This window comes from Toxorhynchites rutilus, chromosome 2 (assembly GCF_029784135.1).
Source record: "Toxorhynchites rutilus septentrionalis strain SRP chromosome 2, ASM2978413v1, whole genome shotgun sequence".
Lineage (NCBI taxonomy): Eukaryota > Metazoa > Arthropoda > Insecta > Diptera > Culicidae > Toxorhynchites > Toxorhynchites rutilus.
The window spans coordinates 105,989,402-106,016,758 of record NC_073745.1 but is presented as its reverse complement, the minus strand read 5'-3'; the positions used below and the strand labels follow the sequence as shown (position 1 = coordinate 106,016,758).

Below are 27,357 nucleotides of genomic sequence, written 5' to 3'. Positions count from 1 at the left end.
TGATCAGTTTGTTGTCAGGTTCTGATACCTTGCAATATGAGATTCTCTTTCATAGATGCAATGGCCAATTAAATAATTGAAGAAAAAATGAAGTTCGTTCTTTTTTAAGTTTAATTATTTTTGCCTTTGATAAGAATACCTTTTTTATAGTGTCATAAGAAAAAAAACACTCCTGATCGTTGGATCTCTTTTGACATTTCAATTGGATCTTTTTTGACAGCCGTTTTGATTCAGTCCGCACTACCTAGCGAAATACGACTACGAAAATCGTGCTGCTTGATGGTTTTGTTACTTCGGACATTTCGAGCGTAGGAGGATTTGAATTTATGTTGTGATGGGCATTCCAATGTAATTTGAGATGTCGTAAAAATTGACATTATTTTCACATGGCAAAATTATTTGATGAAATATTCAATAAGAACAATATTTAATTATATTGAAAAAAAAACTACGCAACACTTCTCAGCCATTTGTCAATTAATTTTATTCGTAGTGATTTGAGACGACTCACATCCGCAGAATCGTTTCTGACGAACAGCACAAAGCAATCTGATGGCGGGTTTACATTAGGGAGATCTATAGCTATAGATGGATTTATTCAGCCGAAAATAGATGTAAACGGGTGAGAATATATATGATACACTTCTTCGAGGTATATATGTGTAGAATATATGGAATAAATTCAGGCATATGTAAACGCTGGTGAATTTCTTACTGGCGAGAAATCACTAAAGTTGGATGCAATTCTACTTCAGGTGAATAAATTCACCGAAAATATGAATATACTCATTATATAAGCTCGCGCTAGTGTAAACGGTTGATGCGATTTCTATAAATCTCATCATATTTCTTTACATGAATATATCACTAGTCTAAACTCACCCTAAAGACTTGAATACAATAGAAAACGTTGGCTCTACTGGTGTAAGATACATTTTAATAAAACAATATTGGCTGGATCACCCTTCGCGGTTATTTTACTACAATTGGCGACGAGGATAAATGAACAAAGGTAATTCAATTCGATTCAATAATTCAATTCAGAGGAAAAATACGATTAACTTATTGGTGTCTATTCTGTATTTCAATCGATTCGAAATATTTCGAACGACTTGGTAAATTCCATTCCCTGTTTCGTTCGAGGTGTTTTCAAATTCGAATACCTTTCGTTCGGACTGTTTTGTTTTCGAACATCTTTCATTCGAATCAAACCAAACGTCAAACCCACTTTGTTTATGAAGGAGTGAATAATTTCCGCAGCGGATGAGCGGTGAACTGCAAAAATGTAAGCTAATTTTTAATCATTTTTTTCTTTAAATTAATTTTAACGTTCAACAGGGAAAAAAACAAAAACAAAACAACCACTAAAAATCAGTTCGAGCGGATTGTGCTGCTTCTGGAGCAAGAGCCGGACATAGCAAAGGGTTTCTCCCGAGGAAATTCCGGACCCTTCTGGGATGATCTGGCGGCAGAAGTCAATAGTTTGGGACCGCCTATTCGCGATGGAAGTGGATGGAAAAAGGTATATACTAAAACGAATCCGAAACATATGTTTATAGTCTTATTTTTGCCCTGGTTTTCTGTGTAGGTTTGGGCGGACTATAAGTCCGGATTAAAGCGAAAACTCGCTCACAACAAACGGGAGCAGAGGGCGACAGGTGGAGGACCCAATAAAATTATCAATTTGTCCGAGCTGGAGGAGCAGGCAGTTCTACTAACTGGGTTACTTGCGACCGTGGAAGGAATCCCGGGTACCTCATCTCATGGAACACAGTTGGGTTCGCCTTCGGGTGAACCTCAAGCTGCAGACCAGGAAAATTTTATATATTATGGTACTTCCGACGAGTGTGACGGTATCAATAATACCATTCACTTCCAGCCCTCTCAGCCGAAAAAATCCAGACCTTCTACCACGAGGCTATTAGAGCTGCAAGTCGAGCAACAAAACAAATTTCACACCAATGTGAAATCCCTGTTAAAAAACACAAACAAGAATTTGAGTGATCTGGTTCATTATCAGCGCCAATCAGCTCGAGCGATTCTTTCCGTGGATGCCACACTCAAAGAACATCTGAGTGAACAAAAACGACATAACCACGAGATGGAGAAGATCGCGCTGGAGAAATCAATAGCGACAAATCCTTGAAACGCAGATTGCGTATATTTCAGAACATTAGAATAATGTTTCAAAATATCAGTGATCTGATTTTTTATCTTTATATTGTAACTCAAGTATAAAAAAATGAAAAAAGTTCTAATCGTATTTTTATATCTTTCCATGGAAGAAAAATCTTACTTAATTTTTTCTTTGAAGTTTGTTTGGAATAGCATCAAAATTATATAAACTTTTTTAAAATTCACGAATTTCGCCTATAGTTTATGGAACTTCCTTAACCCCTTCACGTACAACATTGAACTTCACTCGTTGTTTCTCGATGTGAAATAATTACATAGCTTCAGGCATATGATGAGGATACCGACAACTGAAGATTATCAAATTTCCGTTATTTAAAAAAAAAATTGAATGAGCTAAAAATATAAAATATAATTTGAATATTATAATTAAAATAAAAACGAACGAGTTAGTACGTAGTAATAACTCCTTCGTTTTTATTTTAAACACAACATGTATTTGCTCATCATAGGGCACCCATGTTAGATACCCACACTCAGCAGAGTAGCGGAACGACTCGAAGTGCTCGTTTTGGGCCGTGCTGTTGGAAATTAAATCGTACAGCAAGGGGTTAAAACAACGCAAAAAGTATTAACAATGGTTATTTGAATACTTGGCCTGCTTACGAGAAATCGATAATGACATGTTCTCAAAGTGTTGGCAGGAATAAGAGTAAATAATTCTGCCGAAACCATAGTTAAGTAAGGAAGACACTTCCTTTTCCGGTGGTTGTTATTTATTTGAGCATTTGCAAACAAGTTAGATGAAATTTAACAGTCATAAATATTAATTTAAACAAAAGTTTATTATGTAAACAGCTGCATAACATATTATAACTACTGAGAACGACCAAATTCTAAGCATATATTGTGAAGTGCACAGCATACATTTATAATTTGAGCGCATTTAGTAGGATTGTAGTGAAGTTGTCTCGCGCCAAGGATGCATCTAAACCGATTTTTTAGTAAACCGATTGTCCGCTCGACGATAGCACGACCCAAGGCATGCCTGCGATTAAAATCGCTCTCCAAACTCCCTTCCTCCGCTGCTCTGAATGGCGTTACTAACCAAGGTTCCGATGGATAACCAGCATCACCTGAAAATATTTTATCACACAGTACATACAAGTATACTAAAATATTGTAGTTGAACATTACCTAGAATCTTAGTATTAACTTCACCATTTTGGTGAAGCTGCTCAAAGTGAGTTCTTGCAGGGCTTACACGCCATATATGAGAGTCATGATTAGATCCCTGGAAGGTAGGATCAACGAAACGAATCCTTTGCTGATCGTCACAAACCTATGTTGATAAAAAAGAGTATTTGTTCATTGATTTGTTAATTCAAATACTAATAATACTTACAATCAGAACGTTGAGACTATAAAATCCCTTCCGATTAAAAAACAAATTTCGATTCAGCTTAGGTGGAATAATTTTTACGTGGGTTCCATCCAAACACATAATAACACCCGGAATTGATGTTTTCTGATAGAAGTGTAGTTTAGCACGCCGCTGTTCGTCTTCCGTCATATTTAGGGAAATCCATTTCTTACACAGTGTCCGCTCCAGAATGTTAAGCATTTCAGTCAGCACCTTGGAAAATGTGGGCTGTGCTATGGCAATGTGATAATCTTGCCCTGCTCCATGTTGATAATTTCCTTCAGCAAAGAATCGCAAACATGCTGCGAGTTTCACCTCCGTGGATAGACCACCTTTCCTTGTGGTAAGGCAGTTCTCAATTTCCTCTAAAACGTACCGAAAAGCTTCCTTACTTAGACGAAAACTTTTGATGAATCTGAATAAGGGCAAAATTAATCAATAAGAGAAACAAACATGGGATTTTTGAGACGGATACTTACGCTTCATCAGAAAGTTTTATGAAGTCGGTTGATTTTCGGTGGTTTCGCCGATGGTAGCAAGGCATTCCAATTTCTTCTTGCTCCGCCAAAATCGGTAACAAAACGGAATCCATTGAACGAGAAAATTTTCTCACAAATTTCTCTTAGGATCAAAAATTAACTGAAATTCAACTCGCACTCGCCGCTATTTAATCCGCGTTGACGGAATTGAGTTTGACATTTCAAATTAGGGGGTGAAACGTAAACAAACGCAGTGAGAAAAACTATAATTTTTGTTCAAAGTTATCTTGAGATTCTATAGCTTTCTGCAAAAATGGTGAGTAAGAAAATATCATATACCATATGCATAATCTTTTTTCACCATTCGTGCAAATCGTACTTGTATTGTTCGTCCATAATTAATATTCAAAAACTAGTATGATTTGCGAATTAGAATTTCATCTCTCGTTTCGAATTCAAATTATGAATGAAAATCGATGTTTCGAGGTTTCTTCCTGAATCTGTGGTAAAAATCTTTAGTTACTTTAGTGCGATTTGAACAAAAAATAGTTCCGGAATATTTCTAATGCAATGAAAAGCTAATGAAAACCTTTAATATTTCTTTCTTAAACAGGCATCCAATGCGATAAACTCTTCGATGATGACGGTAAATTTGCAGCTTGCCGATTTTTTTCAATACGTCGGAGGAGGAAGCAGGTTGATAGTCGAAGGTGAACGGGTGTTTCAAGCTAACCACTTGCTTCTTGTCGGAGTTCAAACCGTGCACGAGGACGGCTTTACCATATTTGCGACTTGTTTGAAGTCATCATCACCTAGAGCTGATCCACACAAAATTTCCATCCGCACCAGACCTTCCTTTGAAAAGTGGTCTTTTCAGTGTTCGTGCAAAGCTGGAATGGGAAAATGCAAACACATAATGGCCGTTTTAAAACATCTTCTAATGGGTTTTTTGTGATTTTCTTGAATACAAATGGCAAAAATCAATTTTTCTATTTTTAGGTTCCCTTCAGTTCCATTGCTTACAGTAACAGATTTGCAACAAAAGTGGGGTAAAATTGCAGAAAAAGTTGCTGACGATATGTACAAGACAACACCATTGACCGCATTCTGCAAAAAAATGACGAATACAAAAGATACGACTGAAGCTGCCTCGCCGGCGGGTTTGACTCACGATGAGGGTACCAACATTCTTCAGCTTTTCGTGAAAGGTTTGCTTCCAATTTATTGATCGATTTTTTAAAATAAAATTTTAATTATTAATTATTAGGATTCCCTGAAAGCGGTCTGGCATACGAAAAGAAAGGACGAGAAATGAAAAATATTGACAAAAATGATGAATCTGATGTTCTGAATACACTTCTCGATATAGATGTGCAAAGTCATTCTACAGAATCCATTGATTCGTTAATTTCTATTGAAGAAAATATGACTTGCAGTCTACTTAAATCCTTCCTGAGAAGATCATTTCATCCTGATAACTTCACGATGATCGATCGTGAAATAATGGAATTTATAGGTCCGTTAGAAAAGGATCTGCAACTTCATTTCGAAATTAATGTGAAAGTATCGGAATACGAGTCTTTGAAAATATGTACAAGAACTATAGAACAAAGAGTATCATCGCAATGGAAAAAAGAACGAAGCCGGCGCATCACTTCATCCAGTGCATACTCTGTGTATACATACTACACAAATCAACCCGACAAGAACAAAAATTGGAAAAGTAAAATCCTGAGTATGGTGACACCGAAACATCTTTCAACACCAGCAATCGTACATGGGATCCGATGCGAATCAAAAGCCATAGCAGCATATGAGCGAGACTACAGAAAAAACGTTTGGAGTTGTGGTTTCGTAATACCCCCACATATTTCATGGCTAGGATGTTCTCCTGACGGAATTGTTATAAACGAAGGGAGAATAATAGAAATTAAGTGTCCAAAAGAAGGGGAAAAATCATTGAGTGATTTAATTGATTTTCTTCCCTATTTTACAAGATTAAATGTTTTGAAAAAAAATCATCAATATTACGCACAGTTGCAACTAACTATGTTCATAACAAAATGTAGAGTAGCAGAATGAATATCCTTGGCCATTCCGTGTACGACATCCAGGAACTATACAAACCACTTTACTAGAATGCGGTGTTATAGATTGAATCCCGATATTTTCATCACAAGGCTCGTTGCAAGGTTCACTTTGCTTCCACTCGGCCATTTTCTCCACGAAGCACTGCACTGCAAATGAATTGTATCGTAATGTTTTTCGCTTTATTATTAAAGACAATGAATTGACAGAACTGTTTAATATAACAGCACTTCATTTCTTTTCAAGTTTCATTCATAATTTTATTAAAGAAATTACCCTAAAATCTCAGTCCTCCAGATGCGCCTATTTTTTCTGCCTCCTACAAACGCTGAATGAGGCCAGAATATTCGTTATTCACCGTAATATGCTGTTTGAAAGCTGTTTAAAGATTCCTAAAACCAGCAGACAACACAATCAAAGAATTACAATGAGTAATCACTGTATCAAATTTGTATATTTTCGATGGCGGTTTGTTTATGTTTTGCCCCCTAATGAGAAGCCAACCCCTGCCAACACCAGGAGGCACTACCGTCGCACTGTCAACGCGAATACGGTGTTTCTTTTTGTTTATCGGTTTTTGACAGATCGATGCATATTCGAAATTTTCTAACACTTTCGTTCGAAACGAGCAAAACGATTGGAATAGGGAATGGTAAATTCGAAAACGATCGAAATATCACTTTCGAACGAAATAGAAATCCGTCGGAATACAGAATAGGCACCATTATTCCAAACATATAAATAGAGCATGAAAGAACAAATTCCGTTGCGGTGCTACGACGTGTTTTTTCCTTTTTTTTGTTGAAACTTGGAATTAGGAATTAGGAATGGAGGTAAAAAAGTGTTCTCTGTAGTACAGTTGAGATGTTGGAGAGTAGGATGATTGTGATGTTGCAGTCAATACAAGCATGAATTCAACCGGGAGATTGGAGGAGATTCAACCGGGAATCCAATTGGAAGGTTGAGAGAAATTCAACCGAGAGATTGCAAGGAATTCAACCGGGAGGTTAATGGGAATTAAACTGGATGTTTGAAAGGAATTCAACCAAGAGGTTGGAATAGAGATACCATCCAACCTTATTTAGCAGGACATGTCCTCATTTTGAGATCCATTTGGGGCATTGCAAGAGTATTCAATTGGCATCCACGTCCAAAATCAATGGTGCAAAAAACGAACCCAGCCGCTCAGAAAATTTGGGTTGCAGAAGAAGCTCTTGCGTTTCATATCGTGATTCATCATGATGGTCTTAATCGTAGATGTGAATGACGTTGAAAGATTGAAGCTATTCCAACAGGAAAGATGAAATGAATCCACTCTGTAGGTTTAAATGATTCCAATCGAGAGACTGGAGTGAATCCAACAAGGGAGCAGAAGTGAATCCAACAGGGAGGTTGAGATAAATTCACCTGGCAGATTGGATTAAATTGAACCAGAAGGTTGGAGGTTGGAGTGAGATTGAAATCAATCAAACTGGGAAGTTGAAGTGAATTCAACCAGGGGGTTATACTAGAAGGAAGTGAGTAAAAGTAACGAGACAATGGAAGGAAATCTACATCCGGAAGGTTAATAAATACAACCGAGAGTTTATAAAAACACAATCAAGGGAATGAAAAGCAAATGGTAAATGAAAAAGTTGATCGAATTGTGAAATTTTCATCAAGTTATGAAGAATCATGAATAAGTTGAATAAGCTGGATGCAGGTTATTAGAACAACGAGTATATTGTGATACGGAACATGAAGACAGTTTTAAATTGTTTTAATTTGAATGAAAATATCTTATTGGCGTTATTTAATTACTTGAAGCACGTAGTCCTGAACCTAATCTATTTTCTTTGAATTTTCTGTTATTCCCACTAAAATTTATAATTACAATATAAAAACATCCCCAAGAAAGATTTTCGTATAAGATTTTTTCACCACTTGCAGAAGAAAGTTTTATTTAGATAGGATACTAATTTGATTGGGAAAAGTTAATTTTCATTCGAACTCCTTATTTTGAAAGTTTGTTCATTCCACCTGAAAATCCATTATTGTCATTGTTGCTTCCCAAACTCGGAGAACGAAGCCGTTACTCGCGTAGGATCAAATTTATTTATAAACATTGATCGTATCTGAGCAGCACAGTAATATTAAACATGGACTGCAGTATCGACGGCATGATTGATTCCTGTTGAGAACCGGTAGAAAACATAGCAACAAGGGACCACGAACAAAGCATGCACCGGCAAAATATGATATCATATCATATCATTAGCCGAGCCTGCTGGTTGGAGCAGATACATATATCTGTTCATGCAACACAATAGATTCATCTAACCCGGTTCGTTAGAGCAAAATTTAGTACCTAAAACAGGAAGAAATTATACAATATTCTTGCTGTGGGTTACGATTTGTAACAATGTCAATTGTTTATTTATTGTTCAGATTCAAATTCCTTCTTCGACGAATTCAAACACAACCATATCAACGTTAGCAAACGCATAAACAAATCAAAACCCTATCCTTGTACATCTTTTCTACATAGTGTAAATTACGAATAACCTGTCAATTTCAGTGTACCGAAAAGTTTCATGCTGATGGATCTTCTCTTCTATTTATTAGGTTTCCCTTCCAAAAGTATGCAGTATGTGAAAAAGCAAAACGGGGGTCTTCGTAGTCTAATTGGTTGCGTGTCCGCTATCAAGCGAACAATCATGAGCTCATAACTTAGGGCCTTCAACTGATCATATTTGTGTGTTATTCTAGCTACTACGTCCATGCAACAATCATCATTTGTTGGTGATTCCAGCCTCTCACTCCACATACGATCTACTGCATCGGTAGTTTGTGCTATTTATAACACAACAATGGAAGCCTCATATCAACAGTCGCGCTGTGTATATAGTCCAGCTGTGAAAATTCAAGGAATATAGGAAATAGGAATATTCTTACGCCGAAAAAGGCGACATGTGTTGTGTATCAATAGATTAGAAATACTCTTACGCCTAAATGGCTAACGTGCAATAGATAAAAATGTGTATCGATAAGATAGGAATACTCTCACGCCTAAATGGCTAGTGTGTAATATACAACATTAGAAAAAAAAGTACACGATAAATTCGGCTCTGTTACAGCTGAATTGTTGTATAAGCCCAATATAAAATACACGGATGGGATAAAAAAAAGCAAAGCGAATAAAAACTAGTTTCTTTACGTTCAAACACATTTATAATGGTTTTCCCTAATCACTATCCGACATACAAAAAAAAACAGGAAAATGCTATACTGCAGCTAGCTCGTTGCTAATTCATGCTCGTGCTGAAAAATATCTGCATACCTTTGTTTCTAGATCTTGATTTAAATATGTGAAATAGATTGCAAATGCCATTGTTGGTTCATGAACCTGCCACTCGTTTGCCGAGTAGAGCTAGTGTATTCACTTCTGGGATGCCATCTCGCACATTTAAAACATAAAATTGAGCGCAAAGAGAAAACAACTTTTGGAGGAACTACCGATAAGTTGTGGCATATAACTAAACGTTATGTATATCATTTCGTGTTACACCGAAATTTTAAATAATATACTGTCATTACACCAGTTACAAATACTGTGTTGTTTGAATTTAATTTTATCGGCCGCACAGCATCTGGCCACACTGGGTAATCTAACGACGCAAAGAAGAAGATCGCAAAAACCTAAAACTGCCACAGTCGCGAAAGGTTGTTTCTGAGCGATCGTTGCGTGTTTTGTAAAAATTCCTCTGGATCGCATATCGGAAATCGGTTTAAATAACGTTTGCAGCATAGATCAAGAATATCTACGCTAGAATGTGGTGATTTTCAATGTGAAAACTAAAGTTATGGTGCTTTATTATGATTTTCATGTTCACAGCGAACCAGTAGTTGCTTGCCTCAGGTGAAGATTTTCCTCCCTTTTTTCTGCATTATGTCCAATGAATGTGTGCATACGTGTGTTGACAAGTGTTTGACAACTTCTGGAGCTATGCAAAAGTGTAGTTGTGTAATTTCGGGCAAGCAAACGGAAAAATGAATGTGAAAGAAGAAAAATAACAAAGAGTGATTCGAGATTGTTGTCATCGCTTGTGGATACCTCGCCGGATTCGTACCTACAAGTGAAGTTCCTGTATTTGGAAGAAATATCGATTTGATCTGAGCCTATTTGGTGAAGTTTGGTGGTGTGAAACGATTGCTAAGTTTAATCTCGAAAGTATATCTCAAGAATCACAGTTGTAGAGTGAAGAATATGCAATTTACGGATGCGTAACCAGAAAACAGTGCAGAAGCAACTGAATCTCGTGTATTTGAAGTCTATAGTTCATATTATTTGTGAAGAAAGCATATTATCACAATGTTTTCCAAGAAGAAGAAAAAGCCGCAAATTTCGTCCCCCAGCAATTTTGAGCATCGCGTTCACACCGGATTTGACAAGCGAGAGGGGAGATATGTTGGCCTTCCACTTCAATGGGCATCCATCGTTGGGAACAATCAAATTCTGAAATCCACCAACCGTCCACTACCGCTTATTGATCCATCGGAGATCACGCCTACAGAGATACTTGATTTGAAAACTATTGTACGTCCTCATCAAACTGCGAACACCAGTATTGTGTCCTCGGCTAGCACCGGTGGAGAGCCGGGTAAATTGATTCTACCGAAAACGTCCAGTGTGGCACGTTCGAACTCACTCCGAAGCTCCAGCCCACCGCGTGTGAGACGTGGAGAACTGCGTGCAAACACGAACGTTCCTCCTTCCGTCCCGGAAGAGCCCCATCAGCTGGTTGGTAATCAGTCACCGTTTCCCACCGCAAGCAATTTTCCTCCGGTTCCTGCCAAGCAGAACTATCCAGGAAACCCACTTCATCCTCACCAGCAACAGCAGCATCAACAGCACCAACACCAGCAATCTCCTTCCTTCTCGGAAAATCAATCGAATTTACACAATGCAAATAACAACTTTGACCCGCAGTTCAATCCCCAAGCTCATCAGCATCCTCATCAGATGCCTTATAGTCATCAACACCAGCCTCCGCCACAAACGGCGACCCATCATCATCATCTGAATGGAAATCTCGTAGGACAGCAACAGCAGCAGAATGTCGCAAACAACAATAATGGTACCAATGGGAATCATCTCTCTAATCCAGTCAACGTGGTGACGGACGCCGGCACGCTGTATCCTAATAGGTAGGTGCTTTCATTTGGCTATTTTATTAATCAAACTGACACGAATTGATTTCCACAAGCTGAGATTCATTAGACTCTTCATTTGATCGAATAGGAAGTTTCAAAACGTTTCGGTTATTTTTTTTCAATGCGGCTTCGGTGCTCCTACCTTCGCAGGGTTCTATTCGATATTAACCTTCATTAAAATCTGGGGATAATTTTTTTAGAAAAAAAAAATGCATTTTCAGAGATTCCTTTTGGTGAATTCCTGATAGAATGTATCATATGCCATACCATATAAGATATATCAGAAGCCTGCGTATGCTCCGTTTCATCACAAATAAGCTTCCTTAAAGTGTAAATCAAATAGTCTCCGAAGAAGAGTAATTATTTTGCAAACTCAAAAAAAAAACAAAATTATTTGCTTAATCATTGTTTCTACGGATCACAATTACTAAACAAAAAAAAATAATCCAAATTCGCTCTACTAGTTTTGCGCTTATCAACACATTCGGCGATCCATTTTTATTTATATAGGGTAAATGATGTTGGTTTGTCCGCCTTAGGGTGTTTTCGCGCAACTAATAAATGCAAATCAATTTTTCTTCATGAAAATCACATATGTATAATCTGACGACGATACGGCTAGGCAGAGTAACGCAGCGGACCAGGGAACCAGTTTCGGATTGAACACGGTGAAATAAACACGCGAGTTTACACTTGATAACTTGTATTTAAGGTTAAACGGAAAACGAACTGTACTTGCTATATGTGGTTTATCGAATGAGAACACACGCTATTTGCCTAGGGGTATGTCAATTGAATCAACGATTACTCACTAGAGAAGGAGTGCTCGGATGTAATGCGTATACAGCAGGAGTTAATCATCGCTCTCTTCATAATCAAGACGAATTTGGGTTTGTTGAAAAGCTCCAAGTCTCTAATTGCTAATAATAACATAAGGTGTTCAAATTATCCAAATTTTTATATTTGTTAACGATTTTCTTTAAAGAGACATTACTATCATGGTTTGTCCAGTTCTAGAAATCACTATTTTTGAATGAGGAAATTCGAATTTTCAAGTAAAAGTTGCATTTCTCATTGTTTGAGTTTACTGTCATCATGTTGATCCATTCATAATTTAAGCTTTCTTCATAATATTGCCTTTTATTAAGCATTTCAAAGGCGAGCAGCACTCAACACAGAGAAATTTTACTTCTGCTACGCGCGAAGGACACCATAAAAAACTGCAGCGCGCCAATAGTAATCATGTTGACAAACCAACATCAGTGCATCGAACAAACCATGATCAGAATTGAAGTCATCGAGATGGATTAATTACATGATTGAGATATATATCTGATACAAGTGGTGTGCAAGCATTATGTTACCATATTTGCAAGTGTTATAATCCAGAAAAGGTCTGAAAACGTACAAAATAAATATCTGGTGGACTTTGTGAAGTTTTAAAACATTTGAATCTTTAAAAATCTACATATATAAAAATCTCGTGTCACGATGTTCGTGGTCTAACTCCTCCGAAACGGCTCAACCGATTTTTATGAAGTTATACACAAAAAAACTTTGTAGACATGAGAATAGCTCGTAAACTATATATTATACCGCTAGATACCAATTAACGTATGTTTAATACAGATTAGGGTGGTCCGATGCTGAAAAAAAAATCTGAAACAACTTTTTAAATAATTTTTTTTTTCATAAATTTGGCTTAAAAAAGTTCCTCAATTTTTTACTCACATCCCCTATTTTTAATCGTGGTTTTAGTATTTTAATTTGAACAATACCCAAATAATTTAACCGTCGTTTGTTTTTGAACCACAACGAATTTATTGGCGTTGCTCGATGACAGATGGCGCCGTCTCAAAGTAGTATTATTTGCGTCATTTACCATCAGTTATTTTTTATCCCTGTATAAAAAAAAACATATTTATACTCAACCACTCACACACTAACAAGAAAAATTTTCAGCGTGTTTTCAAAATATTCACTCTTTGGGAATCAAGGAACGAATGGCATTCGGGTTAAAGTCCCTTCAAAACAGGAACAAAGCATCATTGAGAATTGATTCAGACGGAACATCAAACAAATGATTACGATTCTAGCGGTAATCCTACGTCCATCTTGCGTTTATATCACACATATAACCCACTACATGTTCTTTCTTTCTCTCTACCAAACTACGTATGTAACAGCAAGTTGTTCCTTTCTGCTTGTTTGAACGATGTAGAATCATTCCCTCTAATAGCATTGTAATCGGCCTATATGAATTATGATCGTAAGTCTGTTTTTTGGGGTTTCATATGACACTTACCCTTGTCTCTAGTCGTGCAGGACAATATTCAGCAACAGAAAAACTTCGCTCGTATCTGTGGAAACTGATGTTTTCAAAATTTGGACAGAAAAGTGTATTCCCATCTACCGTTCTGAATCATATTTCGGACAACATCTTTTTTTTTGATGTAGGATTACGTCTTTCGGGAACATATTGGGGTACAAATTGAAAATCGAAAATCGAGCACATCGTGAAAATTGTCCAATTTCAAACGTTTATTGCTCAGTCATTTCATGATGGATTTATGAATTTTTTGCGTCAATCGATTTCGGCACTCCATAACAATTTTTTATGTTGAAGAAAATAATATATGTCATGAAACTAACTACCGAACAATTGAAAAATCTCAACCCCTATCTTAACGGAAATACACTCTTCTGATTGGTCAAAATTGACGACACATACGGCGGGTCCCTAACAGAGATTTCAAAACCAAGCTGCCTGGTGGAAATCAACATTGCAAATACATAAAAGTAGGGGAGCTTTTGCTCTCACCGAAATGTGTTCCCTTACAGAAACATCAGAGCCAATCTGCCTTGGGGAAATCGGCATTGCAAATACATGAAAGTAGGGGGAACTTTCGCTCTCACCGAAATGTGTTCCCTAACAGAGACATCAAAACCAAGCTGCCTTGGGGAATTAGGCACTGCAAATACATGAAAGTAGGGGGAGCTTTTGTTCCCATCGAAATGTGTTCCCTAACAGAGACATTAAAACCAAGCTGCCCGGGGGAAATCGACAAATATATGTAAGTCGGGGCTTTTTTATATTGCAAGTAAGGTGAGTGATACGATTAATTCTAGCAAATAAAATATAAATTTGGAACTTTAATGTTGGTTGCTTCGTGAAATTTCATATCAATTACCGATCGTGTTTTGTGAAAAATTTGGCACAAGTGTAAGTGTAAAATTGTATATGGTAGCAGTTGTGTTGAAAATGACTTAATATATGAAACGATTTATTTCAATTTTCATAAATGAAAATCAAGGTGTGTTCCCGCTCGAGAACGGGTCGCTTGTTTTAAGCTGTCTGTTTTGTTGTGTTCATTTTCATCCAAGGAAAGTTTATACGGCGAGAAAAATTGGAAAAGTGAAGAAATATTAGAAAAAGTGATTTCCTATATGATCTACATATAGTATAAGGTGTTGTTAATCCAATTAAAATTCGCATTGGATTGAATAAACACTCAGAAAGTAAAAAAAAAATTATAAAAGAAAATTACCTTTTCCATTTCAAACATGTTTTCTCTATATTAAAGTAACATGTTTCTACTGATGAGAAAAACTGATAATTGTGCTCGGTATTGTTAACTATCTTATATTACATTGGTGAGTTTTTTTTTCTTTATTTCATCCATACACGACACAGGATGCATCTCGTCTGAATCACAGAGCGCGATTTTCATCATATCTCGTTCCACTTCGGTATCTATTATCTGATACGCACCATCCAACGACTGTTCACCATCCTTTTGTCATCGTCACTCGGTAAACACTGGTGGAGTGAACAAACAATACCCAAAAACCAAACAAAACGGCCCTGTCCAGGGCTATCAAATCATTATCAAAGAGTTTAACGATGTAATTCTTCAAACATATCTAAAATCAACAGATAGCCTAACGGAATCCTACGTCAACTATGCGGTCGTGTCTCGGACACAACCCTCCTGTGACTTTTTATTCTTTATTTTTGAGACTTTCAGCCTCCTGGGCTGGTTCATCTTAGCAAAAACGGCCGAAACCATGCCGCGATGTGCGCTTACTTTATTTCCTTTTACATGCACAAACGAAGGCAATTAAAAATAAAACAATAAACAAAAAACTGATTTCGTCACGAGAAGTTCCACGCATTTGAGCTTTTTTTTCCCTCGTCGTTTGACGAGGATGTCCGTTTACCATGGCCCCAGGCCACAGGTGGGGAATCCGCGCCACTCGAAGATGCCGACTGTTCTTGTTCCCCTTATCGCGAAGGGAAAGGAACAAGGATCTTCGATTTGATCACAAGTTTTTTGTTTAAATTTTAAAAAACAGATTGGCATCTTTCAATAAACAGAGTAGTGCAGCAGTTCGTGAACGGTCGTCGCCAAGCACATCACGAATGCTCCCGCTGATCTCGTGTAAGTTCCGAAGGTTCTCGTACTTTGGGCAAATGCAGACGATGTGTTCGACTGAATTGCGAACCTCGCACAAGTCACAAAGGGGATGAAATGGTCCTCTGTTGAAGTTATGAGACACGTTGCAGTGGCCCGTTCTTAACCTGGATAAGAATCGTTGCTCTCTCATCTTTTTGACGTCTTCGAATCTGGTGATGGATCCTTTGATTCTCCGAAGGAACAGCGTTGCTTCAACGGACCATTTTTCCGCCCAAAAACTTTTGAAGGTGTTAGTTAGTGATCCATAGTCTGATGTCGTCTAGCGGTACTTTGCGCGTTAAAAGTCGTCCAAGGTGACCGATTCCGGCAAAACGGTCGGCCGCTTCATTGCAGGCTATGCCACTATGTTCGGGGACCCTCATGAGGACTGTATCCGGCAGCAGATACCTCCTGATAGCTTGTATCCATGGGTGCCTAGTGATAGCCGCGCCAACAGCATTGATGACGCTAGCCGAGTCGGTAACTATCAGGATCGGTTTGCTTGACGGCATAGTGGCAGCTTCAAAGATTCCGGCAGCTTCGGCCGAAAACACCTGGCAAATGTCGACGAGCTTCTTGCATGAAATAAGAGAGTTATTATGACCGCTTACCCCTAAACCAACTCCTTGCATCCCTTTGGAACCGTCCGTGTGGCGACAACATCATATTTCGGACACTCTGTTCTAATATCTTGAAAAGCGTAATGCACTGATGATATAACTATAAAATTAATATCACAATTGCTTCTTTAGAATAATCCCTTGGTTTCACTATTTCACTTGCTAAGTGTGAGCACGTAGAATTTACCCGTTCATAATTATTTAAATTTCTCCCGTGTTTCATCAGTTCTCATCATCGTTAACAGTTTGCTGTGATTGCTTGGTAAGTGTTTCGCAGTTGGCTATAAAATATAATCAAGTGTAATGTAATTTTCGTTCAAAAAATTACAAAATAAAGTGTCCGAAATTTGAATCCAATCTGTCTGAAATTCGATTTAGTGTCCGAAGTTTGATTTTTATTAGCCGGGGCTACTCGTCAGTTTAGAAACTAGAAAAGTTCTGAAGTAGCTCGATTGCGAGGAGCCGGAGCTGATAGTCACTTCATTTGTAAAATAAAATATCCAAGAGTTATATGATTGTTACTTATTGATCCAAAAACTTGTTTCAATAGCTTAAAAATTGCTCTGAAAACAGGCTATTGAAATCATGAAAATAGGTATATAAGCTCGTGCCCGCTCGAAAATCCACTTAGTCATGATTGCGCTTTCGATGGAGCATATTCTCGCTGTCAGCCAGAGCACTGCACTCCTCCTGTAGTTGAGGCATGATGCATGATGCATCGGAGGAGTAGTCATAGAAAATTGTTCGCTTGCGAGCTTGGGCCCGAGCGAATGAATCTGTTTTCCGATACATTTGCGAAGTGGACTAGGTGTTCCAGTGATGCAATCGGATCCATAAACATAGTGATGTCTAAATTTTTCATTTATTCGATTATCGATTAATCGTTGGGGCATTTTTCAATATTCGATTCATTCAAATAATTGTCTTTCAATATTCGATTAATTGAGCGAATATTTATTTCTTGTAATAATCACGTATCACGTTGTCATTCTGGTCGCGTGGTCTATCGGGTTGTCGATGTTAGATGGTTGGATAAAAAAATGTTGGATAAAAAAATTATATAACCTAATTCTTAACCTGAAAATGCATGAATCTTGAAAAAGATTTCTTCTTTCATTAATCGCGATTACAGTGACAAATTCACTCGATTATAATTTCAGATATTCGATTATTTGAATTAATCGAACGATTTACCGACGTCTCTACATAAGCATCAGTTTCTATTTTGCCACCGCGCGGAGTGGTCGTAGAAAATTGTTCGCTTGTGAATGCGCTCGAGCTCATGGATTTGTTATGTTTTCCATAAGACTTCTTTTCCGAGCTAAAGGCGAATGAACAGAAAAAGCTTAAAGACTTTTTAGTACAAAAACGGATCATGCATCAGTTTCTATTTTGCTCCGTTTTGCACAAAGCATTGCTCAATGAGAAGAGAAATAATCACTAGACTTCTCAAGTGTAAATGAAGTTGATAAATTTCCTAATTTATATTTAGTTTTTGCTCAAACGAAAAAAAAAGTATCATTTGAATATATCCATACCATTGCGAAAACAATAACATCGAACCAACTTTATGTGAAAAAAGAAAATATCGATTCATCCATTTATTCAAATAATTTAGATGCAACCTCAAACCAAGTACACAGTAGTCCTACGTACACCTTGCGGTTATATCATAGATAAAACCTACCCATAGTTGTGTATTGTGTATAGATCGTCTCAGCCAGGAATAGGTGGATTTCTTTTAAGCGGAGCTCTTGGAGCTTATCTTTTTTGTTCTTCCAGTGAGCGTTCGTATATCAAATCGACGAATAATCGATATTCTTCCATCGGTGGAAGTATATTTGTTGATTCGACACCGATTGTCACCGCCATTGTATATATATGGCAGTCGATGTTCCTTGTGAGGTCAAATGTAACTCGAGATGGTTCAGTGGGTTGCGGGCCACTCTTGATTAAAATATTGATTGATAAGTGTTCGTTACCCCATTATCCTCATTATCAGTATGCGTGATAATGTTTGCACCATCGTACGAATAAGGTTCCCGTTTCACCTGTGCATACAACGCTTTGGTCTTCGAAGTGGCAGCGTATTGGTGATTTGTCCCACGTGCAAATACCGCAAAATGGCATTTCAATCGCCGTGAGAGTGTCCCGGTGGACCATGACCATGGTTCTTAAACCGAGAAAAAAAGGACAACTATCCACGAAGGTAGCACAGGTCGTCCGAGATCAGCTCGGATTCCGAGAGTTTTCGCTGCCACCAGAAGGAAGATTCGGGCGAATCCAATGCGTTCAATGAGGAAAATGGCGAAGGAAACATAGGATCAGCGACTTTTTGCACTCAGAAATGGTTGCATCCTGTGCGAAGGATATGTGGCAGCCAGCTAGTCTCGATCTTAATTTGCTGGATTACTCAGTATGACGCATCATTAAGGCCAAGGCCTGTTCTAAACGCCACCCGGGTACAGCAAACCTCAGACAAACATTGACCCATATTTGGAGAGAAATTGCTCCAGGATACATTATTAGGAACTGCCGTGCGTTTCAAAAGCGTGTGGGGCCGTAATTGCTGTAAGTGGAAACTCGATCGATGATTAACATAGTTTGAGACTCTCAGAAACATATTCCTTTCGATTTTCCATTGCTCATTGATTGCCCAATGGTACAAACATTATCACGCATACGAAATCAGTCAAAAGTGCTGTCTACGATGATATGAACCTAATCTATTGCAATAACTTTCTCAAAACTTCCCTCTAAGTGACTTCGTTTTGATTTACCCAAGCGACCTTATCAATAAACCATAACAAAAATCATGGTTGAATGTTTTTTGTCCAATCCGTTGTTCACACCTTGTCAAGATGGACTCACACTTTCTGTTTATAAATTGACGTAACTGTTTGCGGCGTGAGAAACAAACCCCCCGATCGAAGGATAAACTCACATCTAGCGAACTCAAAGGCAACTCAAACCACCGCATCGAAGCCAATCGGATTCGGTTTTGTTATCATCGGTCAGCTAGCTAGCTAGTCGTTTGCTAACCCCCAACATGTTTGACTAGTCATCGAGAAGGTGATGCCGATGATGATGATCATGATTTTGCTGGTGTTTATATTTCCACCCTCTCAAGGTCGTGTGATTTTATCAAAACATTTGTAGCAACGGTACAAAATGCGTCGCAGCGTTTTTGGCAAATAATGGTTCTCCTCGAATCCTTAACCATTCGCGGTTTGTATGTGGTATAAGCGAGAAAACAGGTTTTTGAATATGAAACAAGCGCTAGCGATATCTTATCTACCGAGAAATTAGACAGTAATATGCAAAGACGGAATGGAGCAATCGCACTGCATTTAAATAACTCTGAACTGTTTGCTTGATAACAATTCGACGAGGTCATTTTTGCTACATAAATCCGCTCTTATCAGAGGACACATTTTTCACGGTTCGCGACGCAATCTATTTGTTCAGCAAGTGCATGGAGGTATCACAGTTGTGTACAGGTGACGGATGAGAAAATGCCTTCCGTTTCGGCCTACTTATGTCTGAACAGGTAAAACGCGCGCGCACACAGGGAAATACAGTAAAAGTGCATCACACTGGGGGGATGTGAATGGCAATAGAAATTGAAGCAAAGTAAAGCGAAGAAAAAATGCCACTTAGCTGTAAAAAATATCAAGACACACCGTCTGCTTCAAGATGGGTGAGGCAAAGCGAGAGTGACACAGAAAATAGAAAAACAGCACAATTTAAGTACCAGCTTTCTGTTTCCTCCATTCCTGCGAGGTTGTCGCGTTCGATAAAATACGGAGATACGGACATTAGACGGACAAATTGTTATCTAAATTCTCCGTATGCTTGGTTTCTTTTTATGCAAAAGCGAGAATAATATCGAAACATACCTTTGGTTTACTTTGTTTTGGTTCCTAGAACGAAAAACTTGTTCGAATAATAGATACCGTCGGGTGGGGCTGCTTTAGACACTTTTTGACCTTTGTCCATTTTGAGATATTAGAACTGTCGTGGTAGTGGGTGAGTTTCAAATATGTTCACTAGATTAAACTGGACAGTTTGGGTACATTTGATGACTGAGACTAGTCTAGGATTGGACGATCTTGGACCAATATTTAGAAGATTTATCTTTTCGTCTTCGATTTTCGATTTTTTGAATCGATTCTTTGTGCTCCAAAAAATCACGAAAATCAAAGCAGTTTTGTAAGTTTGGTCGTTACAAAATAGGTCATAAGCTATATTTACACCATTACATTCACTAGATTGACAGCGAAAATTGTTACGAAATTGGATGGTGACATCAGGTCCAGCCCAAATTTTTTTTTGTTAGAATTGGGGTTACAACCAAGGTTTTGACGAAATGTCAGACGTATGGAACAGTTGAATTTCATGTGATTTTTGTCAGCGGAGTACTGGACGATTATCAGTTGTTGAATTACTGATAATAGTTTTCAATTAATTTATTTAATTGAATGATTCTAGAATGGTACAAAATAAATGCCCTGGAAAATAAAATTTTTCTTTGTAAATAAGTTACTTTATGTTTTGGGGTCGTAAACACTTTTGATGTACAGTAGAGTCTCGATTATATCGCGCTCGAATAAGAATTTCGCGTGATAGAATGGAAACGTGATATTTTCGAAACCGAGTTTTTTTTTCAAAAATATATATCTTTTTTCCCTCCAATGATTTCAATATTATTTTTGTGCAACATGCAAAATTTATAGGAAAACATTTATTACATTATTTATCACATGGACACGTAAAACAACACAATTTAAAAAATATATAACAAAACTATTGTGGCATTTTTCAGTTTCTCATATTTTTCCAAAAAAAAAAAACAAAAAACGAGCTTCGGTACCACTATTTGAGTTTAGAGAGCAGGAGCTATAAACTAAATTAACCGAGAAAATTTGTTTTCTTGAACTGAATAATTACTCTGCACCACACCTATTTGCTTACAAGATTTGATGATTGTGGTCAACAAATTGTGCTGCCAGGACTCAAACAGCAAATACTATATCATTCAATGTTTTTGTTGACGCGGAAGTGCGTCAGTTTATAGCCCAAAATAAAACTTAATATAATTGTGGAGATTAATTTTTCTCTGATAATAGATTGATAAAATCTTTAATCTACTGCCGAATAGAACATCTATTGTTTTACCTATAAACCAGGGAAAATATAAAACAGTTCTACCGAGAAAAACTAGATATGATCATCATGCTCAGAAACACTAAACAAGACACTGAAGAAAAAACATTGAAATATATAGTATTTGCTGTTTGAGTCCTGGCAGCACAATTTGTTGACCACAATCATCAAATCTTGTAAGCAAATAGGTGTGGTGCAGAGTAATTATTCAGTTCAAGAAAACAAATTTTCTCGGTTAGAATAATTTTGGAACCATTTACGACATAGTTTTCATCAAGGCACCACGAGATCCTAGTTATCTTGGGAACATCGAGTTTTCGATCCCACTATCATCAATGACAGACTTGACTATCAAAACTTAGGAACATGACATGAAAGTTACCCAGTTTTGACAGTTTTGATTTCTGCAACTATTTTTCCATGCAAATGATTTAATGTAACGTTTTAATGTTTTGAAAAATAAACCAGATCAACATTCAATTTCAGTTCATGAAAGTATCCATTGCCCGAGAATCAGCCGAAAATTTTTCACCACACACAATATTTTAATTTTTAAAAATACCGAAGCTCTTTTCAAAATTATGGCACCACTGAACCTAAACGACGCAGTTAATCAAAAATTAGGTGCAACATTTTTGGCTTAAATTTGAATTTCTTTAGAAGAAATGATTTTGTACAGTTCTCGATGTTTGAGCAATCACATGTATACATCTAATGTATTTTCTTTGAAATAGAATATAGAACTTTTTTACTATCGATTATTTTGAATCCACAACAATTCGATACACACTTTGTAGCATTTTTCTTAAAAGTTAGCTTGACTTTCCCTAACTTCTAACACAGGAATAAATAATACATACTTCAATTTGCAAAAGCGATCACAAAAAAAATGTATCATCTTGAAATGGAACTTTAAAGATTGACGAAGTCAAATATTCCACTACTGCATTTTACAAGAGTCAACTTGGGAAACAGCCCAGGCGATGCATCTCATTTCACACAATCAAAGAGAAACTCGCTCAAAATAGCCCATATTTCTTGATTTTGAACTTATGAAAGTTTATGAGAGGCTTTAAAAAGAAATAGGTGGTATACGCTATAAATTACCCAGTGTTAAATAATTTAACGAATAATTGAACATTCCCCATTAGTTCTTACATTTTGGAATACGTCATATAATCAGTGATAAATTCGAGAGGGATATAAACGAGTCGTGATATAAACGCCCAGTGATATAATCGAGACGTCACTGTGTAAGCTCCCCGAAAATGTAAAAATTAAAAATTCAAATTTCTAGATTTTCCAGGGAATTTTCGGGGTCCTCTCATAAACAACGTAATTTTAACTAGTTTATTTTTGCTTTGTTTTATCTCACAATAACTTGAATACCGAGGGTGACTTATACCTTTCGTTTAAAATATAAAACTTACATTGACATATTGAATTGAACTCTTAATCTACTGAATTTCTATCGGCGTTTTTCACACTTCACAAAAGGCCACTTTCCCCCTAAACGTGACTATGTTCAAACAAATGTGCGACGATAAATAAATAAACCGTCAACCAGAATGCACCGCGACACGCAATCACTTCGCGCCGGATACCCTTCTCCCCCCATTGACGACACATTATTTGTTTCTGTGGTTTATTTGCGTTTACCTTATTTCCTTTCGATAGGTTTCTCTTTGTTGAAAATTTTCAGTGCCGCACGAACAAATAGAACTTCGACACGAACTTAACGTACGACGACGTCACGCTGGAAAAGCCGGTTGATTGATTTTTTTTTCATTACGCATTTAATTCCATTTGAGGCTTATTTCCCACAGACGGTTACCACTACCCCATATAATACACTGCCATGGTGATTTGCCGCCTCGGTCGAATCGGTCCGACTCGGTTCAGTTAGACAGTTAGTGCACTTTCACTACACCTTGAACTGTTTAAAGCTGGTGTAGATCTAATATTGTAGTATGGCTTGGTGTGAACAAGATTTGTACAGATTTTTTCTTTGCTATGTCAACCACTCCCATAGCAACACCGTTTGAGATGCCGGTTCTGTGTGGGATTTTTGGCTATGCTGGTGCTATGGATAGGGGACTTATGAACCTATCGGCGTTATGAAAGAGAACTATCTGGTTATGGAGATGCACAATAACAGTAATAGGAAAATGTTCACTGCAACCATAGACGCTCTCAACATATGGTGGCGACATGGGAGCTATGCAAATATTACACAGCGATGGTTTGCGTTATGCAATTACATAAGTAATTGATTGAGAGTAGGTTGGTCGGCTCAAAAATGACTCAGTCACATAAACACTTCGCATATAAAATAGTTTTAAACATGTTAAATTACCTTTTGCGTAATTTGATGATATTTGTTATGTTGACATGAAGCAAATTATTACATTAATTTGAGTCTGTATCGAATGAGTTTGCTGATCATGGTACGGTGTACATTAGGTTGCCAATGAAAATGGTCATTAGGGTGGCAGCGAAAATGGTCATGCCAAATTTCAAAAACCAACCATGTACATTTTGTTTATTGGTTCAAAAAAATTACCTATGCAAAGATTCAGTTCAATCGGACACAATTTAGAGGTGCCTCAAAGCGCTCAAAGTTTTTATTTTTTTTATCCTCGAAAATCATCCAAGGGGGGAGTAAAGGAAATTAGGAAAATCGAAAAAAAAATTTTCGATGTCAAATGACTTAAAAATGCATGAAACGTCGAGGTTTGATGTCATCCCGAAAAAAAAATTTTGGCCGAAAATCGACCTTTTGGGACTTTGAGAGACAATGAAGGTATGAAATAAATAATCATCGAATTAAAAGAACCGACCATGTACATTTTTTTAATTGACCCAAATCGATTTTTTTTCGATGCCAAACGACTTAAAAATGCATAAAACGTCGAGATCTGGTGTTATCCCGAAAAAAAAATTTGGGCCCCCTTGGAAGATTTTCGAGGAACCAAAAATCAAAACTTTGAGCGCTTTGAGGCACCCTTAAATCATATCCGATTGATTTTTCGTCAAAAATCGACACTCTGAGACTCTGTTTTTTTTCGGAATGCGAGACGAATAGTATGGTTTTGGATGCCAATAAAAATAGTTATCTTGATTTTGACGTAGGACTACGTCTAACCGGAAGATATAGGGGGTGAAATGGAAATCTAGGCACTGAACAAGTAGGAAAAAATGCAAGATTTGGAACGCTTATAACTCGAGCATTTCTCAATAGATCGCAAAGGTTTTTGCATCAATTGATAGGAAATATATCTACGCATCTATCATAACGAATAACATTTCATTTTTCTTGAGATAAATAATTGAATAATTGGGAAATATCAAGCATTATCCAAATGCACTATGTGCCCATTTTTGATTGGTCCATTTTGTGCTCCTCAAATCGTACCGACCAAAACGGGCAACCAGAGCAGCAGCGAAATAGAATGAAGCACGATTGGAAAGGAAAAAGAAAAAAAATGAACGAAACATTGGTCGCAGTCTCACACATGCGTAATTCTCGAGCCAGCCAGTCAGCTTAAAAATCCCCGCTCCGCTGCCGTAACGATCATTCTTTGTGTGTACACCGACTGGACAACATCGTTGCTGGACGAGCTGGACGGCGAGGGATCGAGTGCCTTTCTCAAGGCAAGAGGGTGGAGGTGGTAGCGCTGGAGTAGAGTAGAGTTTTCAAAGGGCCTTTCTCAAGGCTAGAGACGAATGAACTGCAAAAGTTTAAAGTCTCTATAATACAATACCTTACCTTACCGTAACGATCATTCTCATCCAAACCGTACACCACATCGATTCGCATCACAACACATCAACAAACCAACCCAAGCAGCCATGTCTGGACATGGTAAAGGAGGAAAAGTGAAGGGAAAGGCAAAATCCCGCGCGAACTCGAATCTGGAGTTCCCCAATAGGAGCTAGGCCGAGCGCGTTAGTACCAGTGCACCAGTCCACCTAGACGGCGTTATATAGTTTCGGCCGCCGAAGTGATCGAGTTAGCTGGCAAAGCTGCTCGCGACGATAAGAAAACCCGCATTCGGAACAGAACACATTCGGTTCGGTGGACATCAAGACAACAGGCAGTTGCAGCGAGTGGCAAACGCAATCGCAAAACGGCATCAGGTAGCAGAAGAAAAAAGTTTGTTCTTTATACAAACTGCTTTGGTGGCAAATCCAGAACAAGGCAGCATCGAGGGCGTTCGAAATGTTTTTTTTTTCAAAACCACGAGTACTAAGTTTTCTAAATTGGAACCATTCCATAAAACAAGGCGCTTTTCAGGGCCATTAAACCTTCCAAAAAAGAGTTTAGGAAATACAGTTCAATGCTTTCTAAAACAATATCCAAAATAATAATAAAACACAAATTGATTTTTTCATAATTTGTTTACCAGGATATGATGAGTATGTGAATTTGTCGCAATCGCAAAACAGCAGCAGGTAGAAGAAGGAAAAAGTTTGTTTATACAGACTGCTTTGGTGGCAAAACCAGCCACCGTAAAACACGGCGCTTTTCAGAGCCATTGAACCTTTCAAAGAAGATTTATGAAAAGTTTTTCACAATACCAATTCATTCTAAAGTGACATAATATGACATACAATATAAACTGATTTATTTTGTTTATGCTTGTTTTTGAACTTATTGGTGGTTATGGTCTTTTAAATTGATCATTCAGTTTTTACAAACCCATGCATGGTTTCCGAATTAAAAGTGGCTTCAAATTACAACACATTGTATAGTCCTACGACACTCTGGTTATGTCCCCGACATTACCCACCCGTCTTTTTTTTAATCGGAGCTTGCTGCAAAATATTCTTTTGTACGATATTATACCCTATGCAAAATATTAGCTCATTCGGACTTCATTTACTAGTGCATTTACTATTTGCAGACGTTAAAATTTAAGTTTTTTTAGAAACCGAAAAATCACCGAAAATCGGTGTTTAAAAAAAAAAAGTTTGATGCCAAAAGTCTTTAAATTGCATGACTTGTCGAGATTTAATGTTATCACGAAAAAATAATTTTTTTTGCGCTTGCTCGTTTTTCCGCCTGGAAAGTCGATTTTTGACAAGATTTTTTTTAAGATAACTGTAAATCTCGACGTGTCATGCAATTTCAAGACATTTGGCATAGAAAAATTTTTTGGAAACCCCTTAAAATTGCATGACTTGTCGAGATTTACTGTTATCACGAACAAAAATTGTTAAAAATGTTTTTTTGCGCTTGCTTCTTTTTTCCGCCTGAAAAGTCGATTTTTGACAAAAAAAAAGTTTTAAGATAACTGTAAATCTCGACGTGTCATGCAATTTTAAGACATTCGGCATCAGAAAAAAATTTGGAAACTCCGACTTTCGGCGAATTTTTGGTTTTCAAAAAACTCAAATTTTAACGCCTGCAAAACTAGTAAATGAAGTCCGAATGAGCTAATTTTTTTGCATAGGGTATATTATCGTGCAAATCAACATTTCGCAGAACCCAGATTTCCTTCACTCCCCCTTCGAGTGATTTTTTTTTTTTTGTGGTTTGCATGTTATCCCGAACATTCTTATTATATTTTATATTTTGGTGGAACTCAAACCCACCGTGAAGAATATAAACTGATAATTACATTTGAATACACCCCAATCCGCGCGCAGCACAGCCTTAACGCTACGAAATAAGCAATAATGACTACCGGGTTCAAACCATTCATCTGAACCGGCCGTCATCCAAACACAGTGCAAACAGAGTCAATTACGTATGAAACGATCACTACTACTAATGCGCCGCCTTGTGTAAAAAT

The 27,357-nt window shown here is 37.4% G+C and overlaps 3 protein-coding genes and 1 long non-coding RNA gene across 4 annotated transcripts in view; 3 read left to right on the top strand and 1 right to left on the bottom strand.

The window, feature by feature from the left end:
* The first annotated feature begins 1,130 nt into the window (after window positions 1-1,130).
* LOC129768971 (uncharacterized) lies at window positions 1,131-2,886 on the top strand. The gene is made up of 3 exons (XM_055770927.1): window positions 1,131-1,285; window positions 1,339-1,522; window positions 1,589-2,886. Coding segments are annotated over exons 1-3 (744 nt in total). The 5' UTR covers window positions 1,131-1,283; the 3' UTR covers window positions 2,147-2,886.
* Window positions 2,887-2,996: 110 nt separating this feature from the next.
* On the bottom strand, window positions 2,997-4,214 carry LOC129768969 (putative nuclease HARBI1). The gene is made up of 4 exons (XM_055770925.1): window positions 4,036-4,214; window positions 3,539-3,971; window positions 3,331-3,475; window positions 2,997-3,269 (listed from the first exon to the last, which is right to left on the bottom strand). Exons 1-4 carry the CDS (start codon window positions 4,146-4,148, stop codon window positions 3,010-3,012), a joined length of 951 nt encoding a protein of 316 aa, XP_055626900.1. The 5' UTR covers window positions 4,149-4,214; the 3' UTR covers window positions 2,997-3,009.
* Window positions 4,215-4,277: 63 nt separating this feature from the next.
* On the top strand, window positions 4,278-5,403 carry LOC129768973 (uncharacterized). The gene is made up of 4 exons (XR_008741773.1): window positions 4,278-4,351; window positions 4,649-4,979; window positions 5,035-5,243; window positions 5,303-5,403. It is a non-coding gene; the product is annotated as an uncharacterized LOC129768973 (long non-coding RNA).
* A 4,407-nt stretch (window positions 5,404-9,810) lies between these two features.
* Window positions 9,811-27,357, top strand: part of LOC129765108 (serine/threonine-protein kinase PAK mbt) — a 39,473-nt gene continuing 21,926 nt past the window's right edge. Inside the window, exon 1 of the mRNA XM_055764981.1 lies at window positions 9,811-11,310. Within this exon, the coding sequence (XP_055620956.1) occupies window positions 10,475-11,310 (836 nt within the window). The 5' untranslated portion in view covers window positions 9,811-10,474. The remainder of the gene's footprint in view (window positions 11,311-27,357) is intronic.

Bases quoted from the DNA above. Each gene is read 5' to 3' on its own strand.
- LOC129768971 (XM_055770927.1), top strand. The intron at 1,523-1,588 runs GTATATACTAAA...TTTTCTGTGTAG, and splicing joins ATGGAAGTGGATGGAAAAAG to GTTTGGGCGGACTATAAGTC.
- LOC129768969 (XM_055770925.1), bottom strand. From the start codon at position 4,148: ATGGATTCCGTTTTGTTACCGATTTTGGCGGAGCAAGAAGAAATTGGA. The intron at 3,972-4,035 runs GTAAGTATCCGT...GCCCTTATTCAG, and splicing joins ATAAAACTTTCTGATGAAGC to ATTCATCAAAAGTTTTCGTC. The intron at 3,476-3,538 runs GTAAGTATTATT...TTATCAACATAG, and splicing joins ATAGTCTCAACGTTCTGATT to GTTTGTGACGATCAGCAAAG.